Source organism: Eubalaena glacialis, chromosome 5 (genome assembly GCF_028564815.1).
Source record: "Eubalaena glacialis isolate mEubGla1 chromosome 5, mEubGla1.1.hap2.+ XY, whole genome shotgun sequence".
Classification (NCBI taxonomy): domain Eukaryota; kingdom Metazoa; phylum Chordata; class Mammalia; order Artiodactyla; family Balaenidae; genus Eubalaena; species Eubalaena glacialis.
The window spans coordinates 2,247,247-2,266,071 of NC_083720.1; the positions used below are offsets into that span (position 1 = coordinate 2,247,247).

An 18,825-nucleotide genomic window follows, 5' to 3' on the forward strand; every position below is an offset into this window, starting at 1 on the left:
ATGCACACTGCACATTAGGGAGGGAGGAGGCCCAAACGACACAGAGAACTTTCTGTGCAAACTTTTTTGTCTTGCTATAAAATGTAAACCTTAATCAGAAGCCAGCCACCAGTGACAGCCCACTCTCAAGGGGAGGGGACTATACAAGGTGGTGAATCTCAGGAGGGGGTCACTAGGTCATCCGAGAAGTCTGCCAACCACAGTACCTGACAGCCTGGAGCCCCGTCATTGTGGCCTGTCCTGTGTGAGGGCTGGCACATGGCTTGGCCTGTGGACAAGGGCCTTTATTAAATCAGGGAACTGGGACCTCAAGGCTTGCGGCAAGTTTCTCTGAGGTCCTTCCCCTGAAGGGGGGGGGGGTGGTTGCTGTCCCCTTGGGGACAAGGCTTCCTGTGGCGATGCTGGGTTCACCTGACTGCTTCGTGACAACAGGGTCTGAAATTAGGCGGAGACGTGGCTTGTGGCCTAGAACAGGGCGCTGCCCTGAGTGGGCTCTGGAGGCTTCATGCTGCTTGCCCCAGGCGGCTTCTCTGAGGGCCACCCACTCCCTGCGGGCAGGCGGACGCTGCCCCTCTGCTTGCTCACTGCTGCCCCTCCGGGTGGCGAGGCTCTGGAGCCCGGGACCCTCCCACGCCGGCCGGCCTCGCCCAAGGAGGGCACACCCTTGGGCCGGGCAGTCATGCCGGTGGGGCAGTCTCGGGGGTCAAAGCTGCTTCTCGCTGCACCAGCCAGGGCCTCTCCGGGCAGCAGGCGCCGACCAGGCAGGTTTTTACCACCCGTGCCTGCCCCAGGCCCTCCGCCAAGCCCCTCAGCTCCTCCTCGGGCTGCAGACTGGCCCACCAGGGCTCCGCTCCTCTCTGGGGGCCACACCTGGGCTCCCGCCCTGAGGGTCCTCTGGCTCGGCGCGGGGCGACCCACTTCCCCCTTCCTCCTCTGCAAGGCTGTCCCGTGAGCCCTCCCTCCGCCCGGGCCGCTGGGTGAGCAAGCACCCTCGCAGGGTCTCCGGCTCCGAGTCCACGGCCAGCCCTCCCTGCCACCCGCCGGGCTCGGCCAGAGTCTCCTCGACTAGGGGCTTCTTCCCGAGGGAGCATGACGCTCACGACCGCTCCGCCCCTCCTCGCCGCGCCCCCGCCGCGCCCCTCCTCGCCGCGCCCCCAGTCCTCGCCCGGGAGGAGCGCTGGGGTCTCCGTGGTCGCGGCGGTCCTAGGAGGCGAGACGGCGGGCGCGGGGGACTGGCTGGCGCCGCTCCCGGCCAATGGCGGAGGCCGCCGCCTCTGGCTGTCAATCTCGCCAGCCTGGCCCCGCCCCTCCGACGGAGCGTCGCGGGACGCAGGGCCGCGGGGGCTGCCGGGACGGACCCAAGATGGCCGAGCGCTTCGGTTCCGCTCCTGCCCGCGGCCCCGAGCCTCATTCATTGCCGCGCTGCTGAGCGGAACCGCGAGCAGGTCCGAGGGCTCCAGGGGCTGTTCCCGCAGGGCGGGAGGCCGCCATGGCGACCCTGGAAAAGCTGATGAAGGCCTTCGAGTCCCTCAAGTCCTTCCAGCAGCAGCAGCAGCAACAGCAGCAACAGCAGCAGCCGCCGCCGCCGCCTCAGCCCCCTCAGCCGCCGCCGCAGGCGCAGCCGCCGCCTCAGTCGCAGTCGCCGCCGCCCCCGCCGCCGCCGCCGCCGCCGCCGCCCGGACCGGCCGTGGCCGAGGAGCCGCTGCACCGACCGTGAGTGCGGGCCCGCTGCAGCTCCCCGGCCCGCGGCGACAGGGCCGCCCCGTGGTCCCTACCCCGTCCCCCGGCCCCGCGTGGGTCTCCGGCCCTCGGCAGGCGCGGGGAGCCTCGCCGGCCTCTCCCGGAGGCGCTGGGGCGGCCCCGGCCCCAGTCCTCTGCTCTCCCGGCTGCGAAGTTAGGGGAGGAACCGGGGCTGTGTTGTGAGCAGGACTTGGCAGAGCCGAGGCCGCGTGCCGTCCCTCTCCTCCTGGTCTGAGAGGAGGAGGGCTGGGGGCGCAGGACGCTCCGGGAATTGGAGCCGGAGTGATGCGGGGACAGTGGTGACATCATGCCTTGGGACGTCGGGCTGGAGGGCGGGGGAGCGCGCGCGGCCCAATGGAGAGCCTCCTGCGAGGGCCCCTTTAAGCAGCCTGTGGCTCGGGGCTGTCTTCCCGCAGCCTCAGGGCATTTCGCGTCGTTCGGGAGTCGCAGCCGAAGGTTGAGCATCAGGGAGAGAGCGGCTTGTCTCAGCTCAGGTTGGCCTGCGGGCACTTGAATGAGCTGTGGTTGCCAAGTAAGCGGTGAACTGTCTAGACGGTTGTTGTTAACACGTGAGAAGCAATAAACTGGCTTAAATATTAGGAAGAGTTGACTGCCCTTTATTGCCTGTCCTCAGTTGGAAACAAATGACGTGTTGCTGAGGGAGAGGTTAATCGCTGGGGGCGAGTGATGCCCCTGTCACGAGTGTCGCGGCCCAGCTTTGCCGGAGCAGTGGTGTCTGCGGACCCCACACACGCTTCCCGTTGCTGACATCTGCTACTGTTTGGAAGCAGGGGGTCTCCGTTGCTTGTGCCAGGGAAAGTTTTTGAAACAGAAGAGGAGAGACCATTAACGACACCGTCTAAGAGAACCGAGTACTTTCCCCTGAAGTCTTGTGTGCTGGGTGTTCAGCAGAGGTCAGGGTGTGTGCTCTGCTGTACTTCGGGCCTTTCTCTCATCTCGGGTCATTTTATTTCTGATCTGGGTGTGTACAGGATGGCATTTAACGAGGGAAGTTTTCGCGAAGCAGCCCCTCTAAGAAGCGTACCTTCTTCAGGCTGATTCGTTTTTAGTAATGTTTTCTTCGTTATGCTTCTGATATGATCCTTGCTGTGTCCTGAGGTTTCATTAGAAACTGAGAATTTGGGGAGTAATTTTGGCTTATCTGTTAAAATAAAATCTAGAAACAAATTAAGTTTTCTGCTAAAAGGTGAAAAACCTGTTTGGATACTTAGAGGGAAAAAAAGTTGGGGTTTTTTTTTTGTTTGTTTGTTTTTTAACAATTTGACTTTTCTCTGCAGCAGGTGATTTATAACCATAACTGTCCATTCCAGACTTTTATGGTCGTGCTTTTCCTGGAGTTAGATGTCGTGGAAGTCCATGCCCTGCGTGATCTCGTATAAAGGCGGGAAGCACCAAGCAGGGCTCTGGGTGGGAAGGAAGGCCTTACTTCCGTCCCTGTTTGCTTGTTCAAACACTTGGTCAGTCTGAAAATATGCTTTCTGTTTCTTATGCTGATTTGACAGAACCTGAATTAGCTTATCTTCTTCGACATATGGGTGCAAAGAGGTTTCCTTCTTAAGCCAGCTTGACAAAGTAGATACATTTTGTTTCATTACTTTATTGTAAGGAAATGTATGATTGACTTATTTTTAAAATTTAGTCTATCATTTTTGCATAAATAATACGTTAACATGGTACAAATTCCAAAATTGCAAAAAGGTAATTAAAATGTCTCTCTCCCGTTCCTTTCTCCTGAGTACCTAACTCCATTCCCAGAGGCGAGCTTCCTCCTTGTGTATCCTACCAGATATAATCTATGTATTATATATATGAAGATAGATTTTAAATTTTTTAAAAACAAAAGTACTTCAGAATAGTAACTTTGAAAGGTTCTTAGCATGCTCTGAAATCAACTGCATTGGGCTTAATTATAGTTATTTTAAATAAAATGCATAAATGTTACATTTTTATGTACTTTGCTGTTGAGAAAGCAAGTATTCATTAATTTTGAGTAATGAACTCACTGCTTACAAATTTGGATCTTGGCATTTCTGTTCAGATGCTTCAGCTGAAAAATTCATTCCCCAAAGTAAGATTGGCCAAAAGCAATTAGAAAGTAACGGTTCTATTTTTATGGCTCTTGCTCTCTGTGGAACTATAGTGTCACCAGCCACGCGTGGGCTTCAGTTGAAGGATCTGAGTGCCTACTCCCAGCTCAGCGTATGGGATACAGGGGTTCCGGGTGGTACTGGCTACAGTCTCAGCAAGGCTGACGTGCAGGGGAGTGCCAGAGCTTGGCAGGGTCCTAACTGCAATTATGAGGCAGTTGACATTGGCCTTTGGCACTTTCTCACTCTCCTTCAGATTCCCTCCTAGTTTTTCTCTGATTTTAATTATTTGCTGAACGTCTAATGTGTGCCAGCCAGTATCCTAATAGGTGCAGGGCTACAGCCATGAACAGATACAGCTCTGCCCTCATGAAGCTTACATTTTAGTGAGGGACATAGACCAGAAACAGGATACATAAGAAAAACACACAGTATGTTAGACAGTGATAAACGAAGGAGGAACAGCAGCAAAGCAGGGAAGGGGGTCTAGGAAATGTCAGGGTTAATACGGTATTGACGTGTTAGATAGGGTGTCCAGGGGAGGGCCACTGAGATGGTGTCTTTTGAGTAAAGACCAGAAGAGAGTCAGGGATTGCCGTAAAGGTATGTGGAGGGGCGTTCCAGGCAGAGGGAGCAGGTCCAAACCCCGCTGATGGAGGAATAGCGAGGAGGTAGTGTGGCCCGTTGAATTAGCGAGAGGGAGACTCTTAGTAGGAGCTGAGGTCAGAGAGGTGGAGAGAGTGCCGTACCAGATAGATCAGTAGGCCCTTCCTTCAAGGCGGAGTAAACACAGTGGCATTTAGTCTAAGTGAGGTGGGAAGTCATTGGAGGGTTTGGTCCGAGGAGTGGCAGGATTTGAGTTCCATTTTAAAATGAATACTGGCTGAGAACTGAGTGAAGGGAACCATGGTCAGGAGCAGGAGACCAGGTAGGAAGTTAGTGACGTGGTCAGGTGAGATGATGGTGAATTCTGTCAGGTTGTTGGCAGTGGCACGGTGGGAACTGACTGAATTTTGAAGGTAGAACCAACAGGACTTGTTCATCTCTGTCTGCTAAGCATGACATAATTTAGCCACAGTTGGTGTTATCAGTTATATTCAACTGCAAGTAACAGAAAACTCTGCTGCCATAACTTAAATAGGAAAGAATTTATTATAAGACAGCAGTGTCTGCTTGAGGAAGCTCACCAGTGATTAGGGACCCAGCTTCTTTCTTATACTTAACTTGCAAACCCTCATTCTCATTCTTTCCCATTTTTTAAGTTGGGTTGTCTTTTTATTGTTGAATTGTAACAGTTCTTCATAATATTCTGGGTACTAGACCCTTATCAGGTGCATGATTTGTAAAATGATACTCCCTTTCTTGGGTTGTCTCTTCACTTTTTTTTTTTGGCCGCGCCCTGTGGCTTGTGGGGCGGCTTGTGGGATCTTAGTTTCCCGACCAGGGATCGAACCCGGTCCCATGGCAGTGGAAGTGCGGAGTCCTAACCACTGGACCGCCAGGGAAGTCCATATACAGTCTTGATTACCATTAGTTTTTTTTCCTTTAATTTTTAAAAAAGATTAATTTATTTATTTTTGGCTGCATTGGGTCTTCGTTGTGGTGCGAGGGCTTTACATTGCGGTGGTTTCTCTTGTCGCGGAGCACGGGCTCTAGGCGCACGGGCTTCAGTAGTTGTGGCTCGCGGGCTCTAGAGCGCAGGCTCAGTAGTTGTGGCGCACGGGCTTAGTTGCTCCGCGGCAGGTGGGATCTTCCTAGACCAGGGCTCGAACCTGTGTCCCCTGCATTGGCAGGCGGATTCTTAACCACTGTTCCACCAGGAAGTCCCTACCATTAGTTTTGTATCACAGTTTCAAATCATGAAATGTGAGTCCTCCAACTTTATTCCTTTTCAGGATAGTTTTGGCTATTCTGGGCCCCTTGCATTTCCATTTGAATTGTAAGATCTGATTGTCAGTTTCTACGAAGAAACCAGCTGGGATTCTTTGATGGGTATTGCATTGAATCTGTAGATCAGTTTGGGGAGTATTGGCATCTTAACAATATTAAGTCTTCTGATTCTTGAACATTGGCAAACATTTTATGTAAATGGTCAGACAGTAAATATTTCAGGCTTTGTGAGTACATCTCTGTAGCAACTATTAAACTCTGCCATTGTAGAAAAAAAGCATCCAGAAGCGCTATGTAAGTAAATGTGTGCCTCTGTTCCAATAAAATTTTATTAAGGATGTTGAAATTGAATTTTGTATAGTTTTCACGTCATAAAATGTTATTCTTTGATTTTTCTTTTGTGGGGGGGTCAACCGTTTAAAAACACTTCTTAGACTGGCCGAAACAGGTAGGCTGTAGTTTGTTCACCCCTAGATTAGATATGATAGGACCACTTTGGGGAAGCATTTCTTTTTTGGTTGCTTTTTATTAACTAGCTTAAAAAAAAATTACACATATATGTTGTAACAACATCTTCGAATAGCACAGAAGATGGAAAGCAAAGCCTTCCTCCCTGGCTGTCCTAGTCTCATTCCCTAAACATAACAATTGTTAAGTTTCTTTTGTTTTCTCTGATTTTTTAATGCATATACAAGTCCTTTTTTTTTTTTTTTGCATGAATGGGCTCACACTATATTATTTCACTTAGTATATCAAAGACATTGTTTCATAGCAGTACCTATCATTCTTATTAACTGCTATATAATACTGTAGAATTTCTTTTTAAAAGAGGACTTATGGAGATGTAAAGGCAAAGGTCTTACAGTGTCCTGGCTTTCCTACTCTCTCCTCCTTCAGAGGCCCCACCCCCATTACCTCTGGTCCCTGCAAGTGAGCCAACCACTCAGTAAACTACCTTGGAATGGAAGTCTTATTCAGACAACAAGAAGGAAAAATTAACACAGTATAAGATACTATTTAATGTTGTGTTAATTTGAATCAGTTTGGGTGCTAGAATATGTGTTAGAGACGAGATATGCCATAGATCCTTGCTGCTCAGAGTGTGGTCTGAGGGCCAGCAATTTGGTATCACTTGGGAGCTAATAAGAAGTACAGAATCTCTGCCCTACCTTAGACCTACTGAATCAAGAGTCTGCATTTTAACCAGGTTTGTGAGCAATTTATGTGCACATTAAAGCTTGAGAAGCTCCACTGTAGATGATCAGGACCTACTTTTCTGTTGATATAATATAAAATAATATAATATAATATAATATAATATAAAATTCCATCAGCATTTGGGAGGGAAAACTTATGTTGCTTACATCTGTCCAGGTGTAGCTGAGGCAGTATCATTTCTCTGTCCTAGGGCCATGGAGCATTTGTGTAGCTGTCAAGTAGGGTGTAACCCTGACAAGGGAGCTGTGGTGGCATTAAGAGCTCCCAGCTACTGGGAACGGGCACTTCAGTGGGGACTGGACTAGATGACCTGGAAGGGCTCCTTTCAGCTGGGCGCCTGTTGTGTGCCGGGGCCTGTTCTGGGCCCTTGGGTTACAGCAGTGAACAAGGCCAGTGGTGTTAAAGACTATGGAGAAAGACAAAGCAGAATAAGGGGGAGGGGGGCTGTGTGGTGTTGTTTAGGGTGCGAAGTGCACTGAGAAGGTGATGCTGGAGCAGGGGGAGGGGGGCGGGTATCTGGAGGAGGTGAGGTCCAGGTAGAGGGAACAGATAAGCGGGAGTGCTTTCCATGTTGGAGGAGGAGTAAGGAGGCCAGAAAGAGGAGATGAGGGGTAGCTGTTTAGGGCCTGTACCCCAATATAAGGACTTTGGATTTTACTCTGACCAGATGCTTACTTGTGTAGTCAAACAAGTGATATAACTTACGATGCTAAGCCAACACCAAATGCTGGCTTGGAAGAAACTGGGTCACTTAGTCATCGCTGGTGGGACTGTAAAATGGACAGCTACTCTGGAAAACAAGCAGTTTCTTGTAGAACTGAACATACAGTTGCTATATGACCCGGCAGTTGCACTCTTGGGTGTTTATTCCGGAGAAGTGAAAACTTCTGTTCACATAAAAACCTGTACACAAATGTTTGTAGCAACTTTATTCATAATAGCCAAAAACTAGAATCAGCTTAGATGTCCTTCAGCAGGTGAATGGTTAAACTACTCAGCAGTAAAAAGGAACAAACTCCTGATAATACATGCAACAACTAAGATGAATCTTGAGGAAATTATGCTAGTGAAAACAGCCAATCCCAAAAGGTTATATACGGGCTGGTTCTACTTATGTAACATTTTTGAAATGACACAGTTCTAGGAGTGGAGAATAGATGAGTGGTTGCTGGGGTTAGGGGTGGGTGGAGGTACAGAGTGGAGGGCCAAGGGAGGGGGGTGTGGTTCTCAAAGGGCAGCTCAAGGGATCCTCATGGTGATGAAGTGTTCCCTATCTTGACTGTAGTGGTGGATACACAAACTTACACATCTGATGACATTGTGTAGAACTAAATGCACACATCCGCACAGATGAGTAAAAGTAAAACTGGAAATCTAAAGATCAGTGGATTGTCTCACTGTTCTGGCTGTGATTGTTTTGCAGAATGTTAGCATTGGGGGAAACTGAGTGAAGTATACACTGGATTTCTTTTATTGATATTTTTTACAGTTGCATGTGAATCTACAATTACCTCATTAAAAACTTTTTTTAAAAAAAGATTTTCAAAAAATATTTATTTGTTTATTTATTTTTGGCTGTGCCAGATCTTAGTTGCAGCACGTGAGATCTTTAGTTGCGGCATGCGGGCTTCTTAGTTGTGGCATGCATTCAGGATCTAGTTCCCTGACCGGGGATCGAACCCGGGCCCCCTGCATTGGGAGTGTGGAGTCTTACCCACTGGACCACCAGGGAAGTCCCCCTCATTAAAAACTTTAATTAACAAAAAAGGCCACCCTGGTGGACAGGGAGCAGGAATGAAAGAGGCTATTCAAGTAATCAGAGCTGATTGAGGTAATCAGATCAGTTGGGAGGCTGTTGAAGTAATCAAAGCTGGAGGTGCTGGCAGCTTGTGCCAGGCTGGGAGCAGCCGTGCTGGTGGCGAGGAGTGCTCACATTCCTTCCTCTGGGCAGGAAGAGCTGCTGGGATTTGCAGACAGATTTTTTAAAAAATTGAGATTATGATTTACATATCATAAAATTCACCATTTTAAAATGTACAACTTAGTGGTTTGTAATATATTCACAAGGTTCTGCAGCCATCACTACTGTCTAATTTCTGGAACATTTCATCACCCCAAAAAGAAAGCCCCTCTCCATTAGCAGTCAGTCCCCATTTTCCCTCCCCCAGCCCCTGGCAACCACTAATCTATTTCTGTCTCTATGGATTTGCCTGTTCTGGACATTTCTTGTGAACGGAATCATACACATGGGGCCTTTTGTGTCAGACCTTTTTCACTTAGCATAGATCGCATTTTGAATTGCACCTTCTTCTATTAGTAATTGTTACAGTACTCAGTTAAATTACTAGTAAGAAAGGCTTTCACAGCCCTTTTCTGTGATATAGACTGTGTGGTGGGGGAAATCGTAGGCCTTGCTCCCCCTAATCAAACCGTACTTTTTCTTTTCGGCCCTGTCGAGCGGCTTGTGGGATCTTAGTTCCCTGACCAGGGATTGAACCCGTGACCTTGGCAGTGAAAGTGTCGAGTCCTAACCATTGGACGCCAGGGAATTCCCTTAAGCAGTACTTTTATTTTAAAATTATGTATGAAACATAATTCCAAAATGACTTTGGTGTTCCATTCCTTCTTAAAAAAAAAAAGATCCAAAAGAGTCCTAACCTTCTAGGAACACTCTTGATTAGTACAGTACTTGGTGAAAGTTAAAGAGCAGCTGATGAGGAATCAGAAGACCTGGCTCTCTGCCCGGCCATTTACCGCCCTGCTCCTGCAGGCGGGGCAGCCTCTGGGCCTCAGTTTTACGCATCGTGTGGGGTGTGTAGGCACCTACTCGGAAATGTGTATGTGACAGTACCTGTGACCACAAATAGCAAAACAAGTGCAAGATAGGTGATTGTTTTCAATTCCTGGGGTAGTCCAGGTCCTCCCTTGCACACCCTCAACCTGGAATCAAATTTTTTGTGCATAATCTTAAAATAACATAATTCTAAAAATAAGAATTTTGATGAGAGGGCTTGAATTCCCATTTTCAGAATTAGTTCTTTGATAATCGTCTTAACGTGATTGTAGTATGCCTGTATAGTCCTTGATTTTTATATGTTCCTCCTCCTTACAGATGCGTGTTTGTGTACAGATCGCTTCATTACACAATCAGAGGGGGCTGACTGTGGTTTGTTTTCATTTTGAAGGTGGAGTTAAAATAAGCATGTTTACAAAAACAGCTGAAGGATCCCGGACTGTTCTTACCTTGTTTATCCAGCTCTCACCCTGCTCATCCAGTTCCTGCCTGGAGCAAGGCGGTTCTGTTTTCACCTTAATTTCCATACTTACTCTTCTTGCAGAACCAGTGAGTTTGACATCTTAGTTCATCAGCCTAATTAAATTCCATGGGGGAATGAAATAGTTGTAGTTTTCTTAAACTTCCAAGTTGGTTTATTGACAAAATAAGACGGGAAGGAGGTATTTGAAGCAGGGACCATGGCATGTACAAGAACTGAGTTTGAAGGTGCATGACCAAAACGACTGAGTTATTTCCAGTGGCCAGAGTTCCCCCGCAGGTTTCCTGACGGAGGAGAGTAGCCTGAGGCCAGACTATACTGGGCCTGGTTAAGCCAGGTTGGTGTTTGCACTGGGTGGGAGTGTTTGTTACTTTTGCGGCTACATTGCTGCCCTGACATCTTTCAGTGGGTCGTGTTGGAAGGGTTGTTTTTTTCGTTTTCTAATATTCTTGGTTAATGCCTCTTTGTTGGGGTGTCTGAGGGTAAAGTCTGATCCTCACACTTTAAAATGTGGGTATTCTTCAGTGTGATAAAAGAGAAGATTTTACAGGATAAGTGTTTTGGTAGCAATCAGGTGGTTTGTTTTTATGCTCCTCACCCAAAATAGGTACTTAGTAATTATTGTTTAAATTTTAATAGCAAGACTAGTAACCACTGAAGACTTTGACCGTCTATCTGAAGAATCTTATGATTTTAGGGCTGTCTGTTGAGTGTGGAAAAGGTGAAAATTTAAATATACTACGGCAGATTTTTTTTTTCCCCCTCAAAAGTGTTTAGATTGCTGGAAAATGATTGTGGATGAGTTAGGAAGAGAAACTTAAAACATGTGCTTCTTAAACTGTAGCTGACCATGATAGAACCTGTGCTGCCCTCTTTCTGGCAGTAAAGTTGTGAAAGTCAGGGTCATCAGACCTGCCGTGATTGATGTCTTGGTCACAGCCAGAGGGGCTGAGCGCTGCACCTCGGACTCCACAAAGTGCTTGAACTCAAGCCTGTGGGGTTGCCCTACAGTTTCTCTCTTTTTTAAGCTTTGCTGTTTCTACTTTTCTTTCCATCTCTTGGTTCTGCAAACTCAAGTTTAAAGTAATTATCATTTATCTTCTGAATCCTGTTTGTAAGACTGACTTAAGAACTTTTGAGTCAGTTTTAACGTGTATGTAACCTACTCTCCTACAGCAAACGCTTACTTATCCATTCCTTTGTTGTCTGTCTGAAACACCTTCTCCAGTGTAGATGCTGTGCTGAGTGCCAGTGAGAGAGACACGATATGGCCCTTGCTCTTAGTGAGTCTGTCGTCCCTGGGGAGGAAATTGGAGGAACAGTTACTACCAAAGAGTGTGATGGAGGTGCTGGCTGACGGCCGGGCCTAGGGTAGGGTCCTGGGTGAATAAGGCAGGCTTTCCCCACATGGAACTCAGAGGAGGAGCTAGACCCAAACAGACAACAGAGGAATGTATTTTTATTTTGGTGGGTGAGATTGATATTTTCTCTTTGACTTTCTGCTAGTTTCATAAACTTTTGCTCAAGTTCTGGCTTGGGGGAACAGCACAGTAGGTCTTAAGGAAGTCAGGCAGCAGGTCCAGAGAGCTGTATTGTTTATTGTTACCTGTATTCTTTTTTTTTTTTTAATTATAATTTTATTTATTTATTTTTGGCTGCATTGGGTCTTCGTTGCGGTGGGCAGGCTCCTCATTGCGGTGGCTTCTCTTGTTGCGGAGCACAGGCTCTAGGAGCGCGGGCTTCAGTAGTTGTGGCTCGTGGGCTCAGTAGTTGTGGCACACGGGCTCTAGAGCACAGGCTCAGTAGTTGTGGCGCACGGGCCTAGTTGCTCCGCGGCATGTGGGATCTTCCCAGACCAGGGCTCGAACCCGTGTCCCCTGCATTGGCAGGCGGATTCTTAACCACTGCGCCACCAGGGAAGCCCTGTTACCTGTATTCTTGTGGTTTATTCCACATATGAGGAGGGAGACAAGGTTCTTTTTGAAGCTCATATTTGTATTTATCACTTTTCTATTCTGACCATCGTTAAGTAGTGAGGTCCACTCAGTTTAGTGTTTGTCAACCTTCTTCTGATTACCATCCCCCTAGGAATCATTTTAGACCTCACGGTAGGAGGCTACCCAGGGAGGGGCCACTACCTATATAGCTAGGAGACTGGGTGTATGAATTCAGTTCACTTAAGGCCTTTGGCATATGCTCACTTTGGAAAAGAGTAGTGGATAAGTGAGTTAGTTTGCTTCCTAACGTGCTTGGAGTGGTCACTGTTCTTTAATTTTCTTGATGGCTGTCTTAAACGAGGAAACCTCTGAGCTGCTGTAATAGAGACTTTAATGTGGTGGCTCAAAGAAGAGAGCATTTAAATTCTCATAGCGCTTTCTTCTTTAAATTGAGGTATTTTATTTATATATATACACACACACACACACACACACACATATATATAGTACAATGTACCCTTTTTAATGTACGGATCAGTGAATTTTGACAGTTGCATAAAGCTGTGTAACTACTACCACAATCAAGATTTAGAACAGCGCCATCACCTCCTAAAGATTCCCCCTGCCTCGTACCTCTTTGCTGTCAACTCCCCCCTCCTCCGCCAGGCCCCTGGAAATTACTGATCACCTTATGTTCCCCTGGTTTTGTGTCTTCCAGAACGTGGTATAAATGGAATTATCCTTATGTATCTTGAAGCTGATACATTGAGATTCATCCTTGCGTGAATCAGTGGTTTGCTGCTTTTTACTGCCAAGCAGTGTTCCGTCATTTGGCTGTGTCATTTATCCATCCACTGGGACATTTGGGTTGTTTCCATCACAGTGTTTTTGAAGCGAGTGACTCATGAGGGTGGGTGGTGAGGGGCCTCTGCCTCTTGTGGTCACTTGGGACTCAGGCTGCTTCCATCCTGTTGCTCTGCAGCCTTCTTGCGGTCTTTATCTGTATAATCAAACACTGGGTGTTAGGAATGTTTGTTCCAGTCGGAGGGAACTAAAAGGGGGATGCCCAGGGCGAGCCAGCAAGGCAGGAGCTCCACCGACTACTTCTGTTCCCATTTCATCTGTGAGGACTAAGTCGCGTGTCTATCCCCGGCTGCAGGGAAGCTAGGCTGTGGAGCTTCTAACCAGGAGGCATGTGTCTGAGAAGGGAAGCATGGCATTTTGGTGGCTGAGTAGCAGTCCGCAACATAGCTTATCAGTAAGAGTCTCTTTTAGGAAAGAGACCAGTGGGAGACACACAGTCACCAGTCCATATGGTGATGGACTCTTACTGGCCAGTCATCGGGAAGCCCCTCTCCGCATGCCTTGGGCTTGTCTTCTCATTCAGGCTCTGTCTGTCCTTCTTTTTGGACCCTGACTTTCCCCTTTGGAGGCTCTTCCTTGTCCATTTTCTTCCCTGGCCACATCTGTAGTGCCTTTTGGAGGGTGTGTCTTTCGTGGATTTGCATAATTGTAAGAGCCTGTTCCTTCAGGTATACTTGTTGGAAACTGAGGTTGCATTAGGGATTAAATAGAGGTGTTTGTTGGTTAGTTTTTAAATTTCTTTGGTACTAGAATTCCCTCCAAAACTTAGTAGTCTTCTGGTTTAGGTGTTTCTAGTTAGTACCATGTACTGGTGACCTGCGAACACTCAGATTCTTTTTGGATGTAGTTATCAAGCCTGATTTATTTTTTGGCTTCCTCTTTGGATTGACCCTCTCTACCCTATTTCTGTGGTGCCTACCTCAGAGACATCTCAAGTCATAGGTTTGGGTGGGAAGCAAGCACCTTTTATCTGATCTTCTTGACTAGGCTGTTTATCTCCTTTTTTGGGGCTGAGAAGTCTTACTAGGAGACTTTTGAGAAAGTCTCTGGGCAGGGGGCTTGTTTCTAGCCATTTGGGGATATAGAAGCAGTTAGCCGTTGTCTGAACGTTATTTTACACCTAGGAGTGTGAGGTCTGTGTGGTATGCTGACTGTAGTCAGTAAGTATGACTTTGAGAAGTGGCAGCAGCTTGGTATGTAGAGTATTTTATTGATATCATTGTGTTTCATTGAATTGCACACTCCGTCCATCCATGTGATCTTGGGTGAGCGCTGTTTGCACTGCAGTTTCTCCTTCTCTCTAAAGTAGAGAAGGCAGGTGCGTTAGTAACACCCCTTGACTTTTCTATGGCGCCCTGTCCTGTAGGGAACCCTGGGCTAGGCTCCTCCCCTCCTCCCTGACCTCAGAGCCACCCTGCCCCCAGCAGGAGTGGGTGGTTTACTTCTAGGAGTCAGGCAGCACTACTGAACGAGTGAACGCCTTGTAGGAATGGATGGAGCGGATGACACAGCACATGCAAACTTCCTTCACTCTTTCTTTTTCCTTTCAGAAAGAAAGAACTCTCAGCCACCAAGAAAGACCGTGTGAATCATTGTCTGACAATATGTGAAAACATAGTGGCACAGTCTCTCAGGTAACTGCACTTTGAACTTCCTAGTGAAAATTAAAAATTTCTATATTTTCATTTTTAATGGGCTAGAATATTCTTTGTCTCCCCAATTGTTTTAAAACCTTTACAGGACCCCCTTCCCCATACTTCTGGCTACATATACGGAGGATGTCCAGACACTGTAATGAGTAATGTTTCCATAATCTTACATAGTATCATTGTAACCATTATGATAATTGAACATGTTTATATTTTACTTATTGCAGTATTTGGAACAACAAGAGCCTGTCCAATTATAGTGGTCTTTTTTTTTTTTTAATTGGAGTATAATTGCTTTACAATGTTGTGTTAGTTTCTGCTGTACAATGAAGTGAATCAGCTATATGTATACACATATCCCCTCCCTCTCGGACCTCCCTGCCCACCCCATCCCACTCATTTAGGTCATCACAGAGCACCGAGCTGAGCTCCCTGTGCTTTATAGCATGTTCCCATTAGCTATCTATTTTTTAAAAAATAAATTTATTTATTTATCTATTTATTTTTGGCTGCGTTGGGTATTCGTTGCTGCGCGTGGGCTTTCTCTAGCTGTGGTGAGTGGGGGCTACTCTTGGTTGCGATGCACGGGCTTCTCATTGAGGTGGCTTCTCTTGTTGCAGAGCACGGGCTCTAGGGTGCGTGGGCTTCAGTAGTTGTGACGTGCGGGCTCAGTAGTTGTGGCTCACGGGCTCTAGAGCGCAGGCTCAGTAGTTGTGGTGCACGGGCTTAGTTGCTCCGTGGCATGTGGGGTCTTCTGGACCAGCGATCGAACCCGTGTCCCCTGCATTGGCAGGCGGATTCTTAACCACTGTGCCACCAGGGAAGCCCCCACACTAGCTATCTATTTTACACATGGTACCCCAATGTTCATTGCAGCACTATCTACAATAGCCAGGACATGGAAACAACCTAAATGTCCATCAACAGATGAATGGATAAAGAAGATGTGGTGTATATATATATGATGGAATATTACTCAGCCATAAAAAGGAAGGAAATTGGGTCATTTGTAGAGATGTGGATGGACCTAGAGTCTGTCATACAGAGTGAAGTAAGTCAGAAAGAGAAAAACAAATATTGTATATTAATGCATATATGTGAAATCTAGAAAAATGGCACAGATGAACCTACTTGCAGGGCAGGAATAGAGATGCAGATGTAGACAACGGACGTGTGGACATGGGTGAGGGGTGGGATGAATTGGGAGATTAGGTTCGACATAAATGCACTATCGTGGTCTTTTGTTTGCTTTTCTTCAGCACTTTGCCCCTGTCCGACCCTGTGGGAGTGCACGTGCTCCCCCCATGGCTGCTGCCAGCTCAGTAAGGCTCTGGGACCAGTGGGACCGTGGGCGCTGACTGGAGGTCTGCTTCCCTGGCTCGACTGTTCCTCTGTGGTGAACTAGCAGCACCTTCTCGTGTCGCGTCTGTGTGGATTCTCCTCATTCTCTTTACTTGTGGCTGTCGGTTTTTCTGACCATTGTTCGTCATAGCTGTGGATGGTACATATTTTAAGCCTGTTTCTAATGGCTGAGTAGGAAACAGATGTACTTATGATTTCAGAATTCTGTTACCCGCATGGGCATGTGTGAAGTACTTCTCTCTTGGCTTTTCTTTCCTTTGGAATAAATCATTCATGTTACGCTCCTGTTGGAAAGAGCTCTTTATAATCTGTTAGAAAAAGCTCTGAGAATAATCATCTTGATTTTAGTACTGACAGAAATTGGTGATTCGTTTATTTTTAGTGGCACCTTGCTTTTGTATTTCATACTTTCAAAGCGATTTCACATAGAATATTTCATTTTAGTTGAACTCATTCAGTTTGTGAAGGACAGTGGATGATTTCTGTTTCTATCTAATTTGTAGAAATATTATGGGAAGAAATGAAGTGACAAATGAGAATATGTGCTGAAAATAAAAATATAAAAATTCTAAGTTAGCATGCTATTGTTAGCATAGCTTAGAAAACAATACTAAGATAAAAGTAGGGGAAAAAAAGCTTGAATTCTATTTCCACTCCTTATAAGCCAGGTGGTTTTAGATAAGTTTAACTTCTTGGAGCCACTGTTGCCTCATCTATGAAATGTAAACCCAATTTATAAGGGTTCTTGTGGGATGAAGCGACACCCGTGAAACACTGTTGAGAGCTACATACATGTGTTCTTTAGCTACTGAGAGCCAGAAATACATCCCGTCGTGATGCACATTGTCCTACAAACTGTCATTACTTTTGTATGAAATGACGGTAACTGCCCGACAGGCCCCTGGTGCCTGCTGCTGCTGTAGCACTGCTGTGCTCACCTGACCTCCAGCATCCGGGTCTCAGGGAGTAACACCTCACTTTGAAAGCTTATGGACCCAGGAACTAGATCTCTTCCAGTCTTAGTGCTTCATGCATTATACTTAGTTTGTTTTTTGACAGTTCCCAATGGAATTGATGGGATGTTGGCTTAGATTCACACGTTGGTAGTAAAGTATGTTGAGATATGTTAAGACTGATTTGTGGTTCAGTTTGCCATCTGAAATCACAGTAGTAGCTGATAATAGTTTTTACATTCGTATGTCTACTATGTTTTTATGGAGTAATGCTGATAGCCATTATACCACGTGTTCTACACAGGAGCATATGAATAGGATATTTTTTGGACCCAGAGAGGTTGTTTCTGGTGCCGTCAGATCAAAGAACAAGTTTGTTTTAAGATACTCTGCATTCTTTTTAGGAATTTTGGAGTGTAGAGCTGAAGTGGATATTTTATATGCATGTAATGATTTATGAAATCTCCTTGATGGCTGGTATTTCCTGTTATCTCTCCTGAGTGTAATTAACCTCTGGTACGTTCTTACAGCTTCTGTGATACACTGACCTTCTCTCCAGTGGGGTTATTCAGTGGCAGCTTCTGAAGTCTTTAACGTGTATTGTGACTCTTAGTCTACCTAAGCTCTCAATTTGGTGGTCTGTCCTACTGGTTCCTAAATATACATGAACATCAAAATCATCCGAAAGATTTGTCAAAAATATAGTAACGAAGATACCTCACTGCCCTCTTTCCCCAGCACACTTATATTTTCTGTTCAGGTGGAGTGTGCGGATTTGTTTTTTACAAGTATCCTCTTGGGAATACTTAGGAACCCTCATCTAAGCAAGTGTACCTTGATAAAGTGGTTGGGTAAAAATAAGTATACAGGAATCTATAGATTTCCCAAATATTAGCATAAATCAGTTAGAAAATGTAATGGTTCAAGATCCAATTCATAGTAGCACCAACATATAAAATTTCAAGGAATTGACAAGAGATGTGCAGAAACTACATAAGGATGGCTGTTGACTTTCCTGGAAGGTACAGATGACTACTTCCCTTTCTACATGGGAAGATTTCTTTATCATAAAGTTAAATTTTCTCTAAATTAACCCATAAATTTAAAATGATCTTGATCAAAATTCTAGTAGGGATGTTTTTGAACTTGTTCATCTGTAAGAATAAATATATCACTGTTGCAAAGAAAATCTGAAACTATCAGTAATATGGTGCTACCTGGTGTACATGAAATTAAAATAGCTGTTAGACATTAAAGAAGGTATAGAATAGAAAGTGGGAAAGTGTATGTGTGTATCTGTGTGTATGAATTTATGATAAAGATAGCATCTTATATTAGTATGGAAATGATGAACCACTTGACTATTTAGGGGGGTATTATGTTTCTTCTTCACATTGCAAACAAACATAAATGCCAGATTAATTACCTAAATACAAAAAAGTGAAATCATTACTGTAAAAAGAACATTGAATCTCAGGCTGTGGAATGGTAACAGTATAAAGGAAAAAATTGTTTTATCTGGAATATAGTTCAGTATGTCAAAATCCACTTTAAACTGGAAATTACATAAATGCAACTTGGGGAAAGTATTGACAGCATATATATCAAAGGTTTAAAAGCTTCTATAAAGAGCAATTATAAATCATGAAGAAAAAGACTATCATCCTAATAGGAAAATAGGCAAAGGCTATGAATAAGCCTTTTGGAAAAGAAGACATGAGATGGGGACCGTGAGCATAATGGCTAACACTTACTTTGTGCTTCCTGTGGAGGCATGCTCACATTTATTAGTGATCAGTGGGATGAGACTAAAACAGAAATAAGAACAT

At 45.8% G+C, this 18,825-nt stretch overlaps 1 protein-coding gene across 4 annotated transcripts in view; it reads left to right on the forward strand.

Annotated features, from left to right (window-relative positions):
• The first annotated feature begins 1,352 nt into the window (after nt 1–1,352).
• The window catches only part of HTT (huntingtin), a 136,482-nt gene continuing 119,009 nt past the window's right edge, over nt 1,353–18,825 (forward strand). For all 4 annotated transcript variants that reach the window (XM_061191891.1, XM_061191894.1, XM_061191893.1 and 1 more), the window contains exons 1-2: nt 1,353–1,713; nt 14,583–14,666. In XM_061191891.1, coding sequence (XP_061047874.1) covers nt 1,490–1,713; nt 14,583–14,666 — 308 coding nt within the window. In that variant the 5' untranslated portion in view covers nt 1,353–1,489. The remainder of the gene's footprint in view (nt 1,714–14,582; nt 14,667–18,825) is intronic.